The following is a 10,151-nucleotide window of genomic DNA, read 5'->3' as shown; positions in this document are numbered from 1 at the left end:
TTCAACTTTTTTATTAGTAAAGATAAATAAACAATAAAAAATTAATGGAAAATATAGAGAATAGTAGTTAATTGAAATTGACCTTGACATATTAGCACATCTGTTGTCGGAGATTTATTACAGTACTGAACAGATGCGATCGGCCGCACGCCTTTCTGGTGGGAGGTTTCGGCCGTGGGTAGTTACCACCCTTTTTTTTCTTTTTTTGTCGTGGTGGAAAAGCTTTTTGGCTACCTCTGTCCTTTTGGGCAGGACAGAGGTTATGTGGAACTCGTTTACCCGAACTAAAAACCACGGCATATCCCTGTCGTTGGCCTTGGCGCCCCAACCGATTGGGCTACTACGCTAAGGTGGAGGGGATTAGGACAGCTTTACCCCCACTCAGACAGTAGGGAGACTCATATAGTAACGGGTAGCTAGCCCAATACCTACCCGCCGCATCCCAGGGTAAGCAGACGTGCGGCATATTCCCGACGTCTCATCCCCCCCCCCCGTCTACGCCGGAGCGGATGTGCGTTTACAGCAGTACGCATACGCTCCGCGGCCTCCTTCTGCGGGATAATTTCTTCGCAGAAGTAAACCACGGCTTCCCAAGACCTCTCGCTGCTCAGTATGGCGAATACAACGCGGGGCAGCGAGAGGTCCCCACCGATTTCCGCTACCAGAGTGCGGCGCTGAGGATCCCACCTGCGACACTCCTCGAGGTGCTGTATTTACCATCCTACGAACAAAGCCACGCCGCCCAGCGATTTAGCGTTCCGGACGCGTAGAACCTTTAAGGGTTTTGGGTTACGCAAGTGTCGCACTTTTTGATGTGCGATGTTTTTGCATTTACCATCAGACAGATTGTCCCAAATCTGCATGGTCCATCAATTATTGCTATAAACACGAAAAGTAAGAAAAAAGTGTACATAATACGGGCGGTCGGTGCAACGCGGTGGGTCGGGGTATATTGTGAATTCTATTTATCGGACGAAGCCGCGCTAAGCCACGAAAAAAACGTAATCGTTGTAATTCCGCGTAATCTTGACACGGCGTGACGTCACGCGGCCTTTGATCTATGTCTAAAGCGGTCCACGCACGGGGCTACCGGTCGCAAGCGATCGATTACACATCTATGACCATGCCAGCTGCTGTCTACGTTCTTGGATAGAAGCAGGCGACACTTTGCGTAATTACATGATATATTATGTTAATAAAGCTTAATTTGCTGTACTCCGCGAAAAGCAGGAGAATCTGTACGGTGTAATTTATAATTTCTTCAATCCTTATACTCCACACAAAACAGATCTTCGGCAATGTACCCTCTACGCTCGTTTCGCTCCGACACCGGAGCATCCTCGGGAGATGTTGACTTCACAATTATTTATAGTTAATTTCTTACAATGAATTCATATGAAGTCAACATCGCCTGAGGATGCTACGGTGTCGGAGCACAACAAATTTTAATGCCAAGATGGCCGCCATCGCAAATTGGCGATATACATTTTTTTCACAACGGTATCAAGCGAATGGGCTCGAATAATGTACAATATATAGTAGGGGGTTGTCCAATTTGTATCTTAGAAAAACAAAAGTCAACAAGTGCCAGCAGCATATCCGCAATCGATTGCTGCTACAAATTGCCTCTGTATCGGACCCCTTAAACCAATTTGAGACTATTATAAAGAGTGGTGGAGCGCAATGAGCTTGTTTTTCTAACACCTAAGTTTGACATTTGACATCGCGCCATTAAATATTATGATGCTATGTGATACCTTCATTTATAACTATGTAAATGTACACACACTTTTTTTTTTATTGAAGCATTTAAATATCACTCGCTTCAACGGTGAAGGAAAACATCTTGAGGAAACCTGCATGCCTGAGAGTTCTCTATAATGTTCTTAAAGGCGTGTGAAGTCCACCAATCCGCACTTGGCCAGCGTGGCGGAGTACGGCCGAAACTCTTCTCATTCTTGCCGAGGAGTGGGCCGGTAAGGAGTAATAAACAAAATATTTTCAATTAATCTTCCATCACTGGAATCGTTTTTACTGAGAATTGTTGGTTTCGTAATTTTTTCTTGGCCTTTTCTACACGTCACTAAACCGCAATCCACATAATAAGTGTAGGTAATATAAATCCACGAGGTTTTTTGCTCTATAATAATAAGTACGTCACATCGGAGACGCAGACATGCGTTAACTTTCATCCGATTGATAATTAAAAAAAACGTGTTTGACTACCGATTAGCGCAGTGGGCTGGCCCCAAGGCTGTGGGTTCGATTCCCACGGCTTAATGTTTGTTTAGAAATATTGATGTATTTGAGTGTCTGGGTGTTTATATGAATATTATAAGTATTCATAAATAATTTGACGGCCGATTGGCGCAGTTTTCAGCGACCCTGCTTTCTGAGCCCAAGGCCGTGGGTTCGATTCCCACTACTGGAGAATGTTTGTGTGATGAGCATGAATGTTTTTCAGTGTCTGGGTGTTATAATTATTTATGTATATTATTCATAAAATAGTGTTCATCAATCAACGAACCTGATAGGGAGTATGGTAGTCATACCCCTAATCGGTTTCTACGCGTCTTTGTGAGTGGGGTGGTAACTAGCCACGGCCAATACCTCCCACCAGACCGGGCTACATAGAAATCAGAAATTATAAATTCCCAAATTGCCCCAACCGGAAATCGAACCCGGAACCTCCTGCTAAAATTCACAAGCTCACCGTTGCGCCGGGCAGGTCGTCAAAACATATGGACGGGAGTTCGTCATGCAATTGTTGTCCGTAGATGCGTGCTCGAACGCGGCAGCGCTGCGGTTGCTGGAAGCCGCGCGGACGGGCGACGTGGAAACCGCGCGGACGATACTGGACGCGCGGCCGAGACTCGTGAACTGCCGAGACGTGGACGGACGGCACTCGACGCCCCTACATTTCGCTGCCGGGTAAGAGATCGAGCCCTAGTAGTTAGGGTTTGGGGGAACCGAGTTTTTGACTACTGTTATAATTTTTTTTTTTTTTTTTTTTTTTTTTTTTTTTAATTTATATATTTATTTAGGAAGCCAACGTTATATACAATGTATTAACATTATTATAAACATAACAGTAATATTCTGAATTTTACATTGTATTACCCCACTTACAGGCAGTGGCATGCACTTCGTATATGCACAAGAGCACTGCATACCCAAAATTATTTTATGTAACACGTATTGGAGGGGAATTTGCCATTTTATGTCATCTACCTGCTTTATGCATACCCTGGTCGAAAACCCTGTGCACGCCACTGCTTACAGGCTAACTCTGCATGCATCATGAAAAATAGACGTTCTTCAATATACAGAACCCAGTGGCATTAAATATAGTTGTAGATCTAAAAAAAATTAAAATATTCAGTATCGCTAAGCCTTAAATGAGGGGTTTGCTGCTGTCCGCTGAGGAGTTCTGTCCTCTATCTCCAACCACAGTTTAGGCAAAATTAAACACACATTATAACCTCTATAGTACTAAAATATATATTTAAATCGGTTATAATTTGTCGGAGTTATGGTGTAAAATCGTCAAACACTCATCCCCTCTCCCACAGGAACCGAGCTTAATGTCGGGATAAAAAGTGTCGTATATTACTTCTAACAGTTCCAAGAATATGTGTTTTATGAGGATCGGTTAAGTAGTTTTTTTCGTGAAAGCGTAACAAACAAACTTACATTCACATTTATAATATTAAGTAGGGATAAACAAAAAAAGATATTTTTACATTAACACAAAGTTATTTACCCCCGAAAGACATCGTGAAATGCAAAATCATCAAAGAGGTAAATAAATTAATAAACATGGAAAACTAAAATCAAAAATTAAATGTAATGTGAGTGTCTTTAGTGCACGTGCATAAAGGAAAAATTTATATGAAAGTATTAAAAGGTGTGAAATGTGTATATCATCTGCATACATGTGCATACCCTGTATGCACGCCACTCTGGCCCAGTGCGGATTGGTGGACTCCGAACACCTTTGAGAACATTATGTAGAACTCTCAGAACACAGCATTGCAACTTATTACTTGTCGTTAATTGTTTTACTCTCTCTCAAAAAAAAAAGCTGTTCTGCAGCAGAAATAGGCATGGTGGTAGTTCTTACCCGGACGAGCTCCACTCTACTACTACAATCCTTGACTGCAATCTCACCTGGTGGTAAGTGATGATGCAGTCTAAGCCTGTTAGGCTAGATCAGCGAAAATTCGGCAATCGCGGGCATCGAACCTGGGACCTCAGACTTGAAACCACGGCGCTCACCGCTGTGCCACTTGATTCAGCGGTGAAGGAAAACATCGTGGGGTAACCTTTATGCCTGAGAGTTCTACATAATGTTCTCAAAGGTGTGTGGAGTCCACCAATCCGCACTGGGCCGGCCCTGTAGTGGGTAGAGCGCTTGGAAGACTTTAAAAAAAAAAAAAATTAACTCTAATATAAATTTAATTAAAAAATATAAAAATTACAATTAATCACTTAGGTATATTCTAACTAATGTAGTGTTCTTTCCGAAGTTAGGAAAGTATTGACAATATGCTAATTTAGCTTCAAATGAAATGTTGTCGTGACCTAAATTCCTGCTTGGTTGCCGTGCTGCGTCTGCAATCTGCAGAGGGCTGCGATATGTAACTTGCTTTGAATTAAAAATACGCTACGAAGGCTGATATGTAACATGGCAAAAAATAAACAACTGGTGATGAAGCCATCGTTTTCAGGTACAATCGACTGCCGCTGGCGCAACTTCTACTGCAGAGAGGGGCGGACGTCCATGCCAAGGATAAGGGGTGAGTCAAAATACAAAATAAAAATGGCAATAATCACTAGTTTTTTGCAATGAACGTTTTTCAGTGTCTGGGTGTTTATCTGTATATTTTATTTATTTTAAGGGACAATCAACAGGTTACAATAACAACTCTTAAAAACTAAACAAAAAATCATATAAATGTAATATTGTAGACCCACTTAAAGACTGCCACAACTTGCGAATACAAAACTATATTGTAAGTTAGAAGGAGAAAAATCGATTAAGAGAGACATGAGAGTACTTATAAGTTGTAAGATCCATCAGGCTGTGACATAAAAATGACGAATTTATACGAAGACCGCGAACAAAAACATACATTAGAATAAATTAAAAAAACAAATACTTAAATTATATTTAAAATAATATTAAAAATGTTGGCAATATATATATATATAAGTATTTGTGTATATTATTTGTACGCTTCTGTACATTAAAACTGTTGCTGGTTTGGTTGGATAGTAGTAGCAAAGGAAAACTCCAGAGAATTCTCCCTATTTCTTTATTGTTCTTGTTGCTTTCTCGTGTTACCGCTACCGCTTGCCGTTGGGAACTGACCCGGCGTACAATCGGGTGCGGTATTTATACAAAATTGGTCACAAATGTACAGGCCCTCTGATTGGTTCTGTTACTCGGCCAATCAGAGGGCGTTATTTCGATCCAATCACAAAATGTTACGATTTAGGTAATTATTTCTAAATATACTAATCTCTAAGTTCTATATTCAAAATTCAAATTCAAAATTCAAAATTCATTTATTTCAAGTAGGCCTAATATAAGCACTTTTGAAACGTCAAGTCTGTCTGTTTGTAGTGATTCTACCACCATATATAACAAATATAATTATATATAACAAATATTATATGCTATTATAACTATTAAATAAATCTATTTACATATTGATCACAATTAAACACAAGAAAATATTGTCTTTAACGAAACTCAGTGGGCGACGCTCTGTCTCTTTCCAATTTTTGTCCTGCCGCCGCTCCATATCTTTGTCCTGCTTACGCCTATCGTCCCGCACAATATTCATATGAAAAAAAAATAATAGTTAAAAAAAACTAAAAACACGGCTTTTTTAGAAAACCGGACTAAAAAATAGAAAATAAATTTAAATTAAGAAATTTTAATAAATATAAATTAATAATAGTGTGAATAAAAAAAAAATTTTAGAAAAATATTTTAAAAAACGAAAACGTCATCGTATACAAAAACGAAAACGTCATCGAATACGAAAACGAAAACGTTATCCATACGAAAACAAAACTGAAAAAGTTAATCGCATACGAAAATAAAACCGTTAACGTGAATCGTATACTTAAAAGAAAAGGAAAACGACGTCGTATACAAAAACGAAAACGTCATCGTATTCGAAAACGAATACGAAAACGTTAATCGTATACGAAAACGAAAACGTCATCGTATAAAATTCAAATGAAAATGAAAACGTCATCGTTTACGAAAACAAAAACGTTATCGTATACGAAAACGTTATCGGATACGTAAACTAAAACGAAAACGTATACGAAAACGAAAACTTCATCGTATCCGTAAACGAAAACGTTATCGTATCCGTAAACGAAAACGAAAACGAAAACAAAATCGTTATCGTATACGTATACGAATACGAAAACGTTATCGTATACGTAAACGAAAACGAAAACATCATCGTATACGTAAAATAAAAACGAAAACGTCATCGAAAACGAAAACAAAAACGTTATCGTATACGTATACGAATACGAAAATGTTATCGTATACGGCCACGTAGGTGTGATTCACCAGGCACCACATGGAAATTATGCACCTGGTGCAGATTGCTCTGATAAGATCCTAGCCAGACACCCACAACGCATTGGAACATGGAATGTCCGGAGTCTTAATCAAGATGGAAAGCTACAAATCATAGAAAGAGAAATGAAAAGGAAGGGAATACATCTGCTTGGCTTAAGCGAGACTAAATGGAAAAAATCTGGCCATTTCGTATCCGATCTGGGAAACAAAATATACTTCTCGGGGCCTGAAGAGGAAAGTTCTAGAGGGGTTGCTTTTATTGTACCTCAGATTTTGGACAGGTGTGTAATGGGATAAGCAGTTAACGACCGGGTAATTACTCTCAAGCTAAAGGCATTTCCATGCCATATTAACATTGTACAGGTATACGCTCCAACTGCACAGTCTTCTGAAGAAGACATCGAACAATTTTACATCTCACTGGTTCAGACTTTGGAGAATATTCCCCCATCTCAGAAATCTGGTTGGAAGATTTGAAATAGGCGAAAGAAACGAAAGAGGAGAGCGTTTGTTACAATTTTGCAATGAACAGAACCTTGTTATCACAAACACATGTTTCGAGCACCACATTCGCCGACTGTACACGTGGATTTCTCCGGGTAACAGATATAGAAATCAAATAGACTACATCTTGATGCAGAAACGATGGTGGTCGTCAATTGTCAACACAACCACTTTTCCAGGAGCAGACTGTGGAAGTGACCATCAGCGTCTTGTAACCACACTAAAATTACGGTTTAAAAGAGTGCAGAAACTAACTCGAGTATCGGATCTCCGAAGAGTGAATACGATTGGGTTCAAACAAGCCGTAACTAATAAAATCATGAACCTTCCACAAGATGATATGCTCAACCCAAATCTTTCATGGAATCGTCTGAAAAAAGTGATAGTAGAAACTGCTACAGAAAATATGTTACCTAGAGGAACCATGAAAGACTTCATAACACCAGAGACAGCAAATATTATTCTGGACAGACGGAAATTAAAAGAGAAGGGGCTCATTTCGTAGGGAGATCATCGCCGGCATTCCGAACTCAGTGCGAAAGTGCAGCGTTTTTGTCGAAGGGATAAGACTGTCCAAATCAATAAAATATGTGCAGAGTTGGAACGACATTCTGAGAAGAACGAAACCAAAGACCTTTTACAGAAAATGAAAGACCTAACAAGAACTCGCACGGTCAAAATATCCGCAGTTAGAGATGAAGGGGATGTTTTAGTAACAGAGACTAAACAAGTTTTGGAGCGTTGGAAGCAATACTGCTCAGCTTTGTATGAGCATGACTTCGCAGTTGAACGAACACAAGACTGGAATTCGAAAGATCTGGAACCGGACATATTACGATCGGAGGTAGAACTGGCAATGTCATCGCTGAAGATAGGCAAATCCCCAGGAAACGACGCCATCCCAGCGGAGCTTATTATTAAAAGCATACGTTCAGCAGGCATTAATATCATCACTGCCATCTGTAACTCAGTTTGGAGGACAGGTCATTGGCCTCGGGATTAGACCGAATCCGTCTTTGTGCCGCTGCACAAAAAAGGTTCAACTACTAAGTGTAGTAACTGTAGGACGATAGCTTTAATTCCACATGCAAGCAAGATCCTTCTACATGTGATCAACAAACGCCTCAAAACCTTTTTAGATCGACAGATTCCGGAGGAACAGGCAGGATTTGTAAAAGGGAAAGGCACTAGAGAACAAATCCTTAATATACGTCAGATCATAGAAAAAAAGTCGGGAGTTTAATGACCCCGTTGTGTTCTGTTTCATAGATTATGATAAGGCTTTTGATTGCGTCATATGGAGTCAATTGTGGTCAATTCTTATTCGAAATCTCTACTGCACCAACCGTTCTTTTGTGAGAATTGATACTGAATGTTCGGATGTATTCTCTACAAAAAAAGGCGTACGACAGGGCTGCATTCTTTCTTCAATGCTATTTAACGTGTACGATGAATATATCATCCGTAAAGCACTGGAAAAGTGGAAAGGGGGTTTCCCACTGGGTGGGAAGCGAATATGTAACCTTAGGTACGCTGATGACACAGTTCTCGTTACCACGTAAATGAAGGATATGAAAGAGCTCTTGCAAAGACTTGAAGTGGAGAGTTTGGAGCTTGGTCTGTGCATCAATAAGAGCAAGACCAAGTTAATGATAGTTGACCGCTCCGAAAATCTACTCGACACCACCAATATACCATCCGTAGAAATCGTGGAGGATTACATCTATCTACCCAAAAATGCAGCGATGGTAGTTGTGTGCCGGAGATAAAGAGACGCATAGCAATGGCGAAAAGTGCTATGATACGGCTTGGCAGTATATGGAAAAATCGAGGCATAAAATTCAACACTAAGAGCCGCTTGGTCCGTGCCTTGATTTTCCCTATATTCATGTACGGAGTTGAAACGTGGACCATCAAAGCAAGAGAAAGCAAAGGATAGACGCGTTCGAGATGTGGTGTTGGAGGCGCATGTTGAGAATACCCTGGACAGCCAAGCGCACAAATGTGTCTATCCTGGCGCAGCTAGGAGTTAGTGTTCGACTTTCGTCTATATGTTACCAACGTTTGCTTTCTTATTTCGGGCACATAATGCGGCGGGGGAATGATAGCCTGGAAAAAATTATAGTTACGAGCAACACCGAAGGCAAAAGATTTAGAGGCTGGTCCCCAACAAGATGGGCAGACCTGTTGAAAAAATCAAATTCAGACCGCTTTTATCAAATCGCAAAAATGACCTCCAACAGTAGTCGATGGAGACAGTTTACCAACGCGAAGTTGAGATCTCACCAGGACCACGATCTTCAGTGATGTAGGAACGACCATAGAGAGAGATACGAAAACAAAAACGTCATCGTATACGCAAATGAAAACGAAAACGTTATCGTATACGTAAACGAACACGTCATCGTATACGTAAATGAAAACGAAAACGTCATCGTAAACGTAAAACAAAAACGGAAACGTCATCGAATACGAAAACAAAAACGTTATCGTATACGTATACGAATACGAAAACGTCATCGTATACGTAAAATAAAAACGAAAACGCCATCGAATACGTAAACGAAAACGCCATCAAATACGAAAACGAATACGTCATCGTATACGTAAACGAATACGTCATCGTATACGTAAAATAAAAACGTTATCTTCAACGTAAACGAAAACGTCATCGTATACGTAAAATAAAAACGAAAACGTCATCGAATACGTGTACGAATACAAAACGTTATCGTATACGATGACGTTTTCGTTTTCATTTACGTATACGATGACGTTTTCGTTTTCGTTTACGTCTACGATACCGTTTTCGTATTCGTATACGTATACGATAAAGTTTTTGTATACGATAACGTTTTTGTTTTCATTTTCGTTTACGATGACGTTTTCGTTTTCGTTTACGTTTACGATAACGTATTCGTTTACGTATACGATGACGTTTTCGTTTTCGTATTCGTATTCGATGACGTTTTCGTTTACGTATACGATGACGTTTTCGTTTTCATTTATGTATTCGATGACGATTTCGTTTTTA

The 10,151-nt window shown here is 39.9% G+C and overlaps 1 protein-coding gene across 1 annotated transcript in view; it reads left to right on the top strand.

The window, feature by feature from the left end:
* LOC120635072 (poly [ADP-ribose] polymerase tankyrase) overlaps window positions 1-10,151 on the top strand; it is an 89,057-nt gene that overhangs the window by 45,025 nt on the left and 33,881 nt on the right. Inside the window, exons 11-12 of the mRNA XM_039905980.1 lie at window positions 2,778-2,931; window positions 4,731-4,799. Of these exons, the coding sequence (XP_039761914.1) occupies window positions 2,778-2,931; window positions 4,731-4,799 (223 nt within the window). The remainder of the gene's footprint in view (window positions 1-2,777; window positions 2,932-4,730; window positions 4,800-10,151) is intronic.

The sequence above is a fragment of the Pararge aegeria genome, chromosome 26 (genome assembly GCF_905163445.1).
Source record: "Pararge aegeria chromosome 26, ilParAegt1.1, whole genome shotgun sequence".
Lineage (NCBI taxonomy): Eukaryota > Metazoa > Arthropoda > Insecta > Lepidoptera > Nymphalidae > Pararge > Pararge aegeria.
The sequence above is the reverse complement of the archived record's forward strand: the minus strand, read 5'-3'. Positions and strand labels throughout refer to the sequence as shown.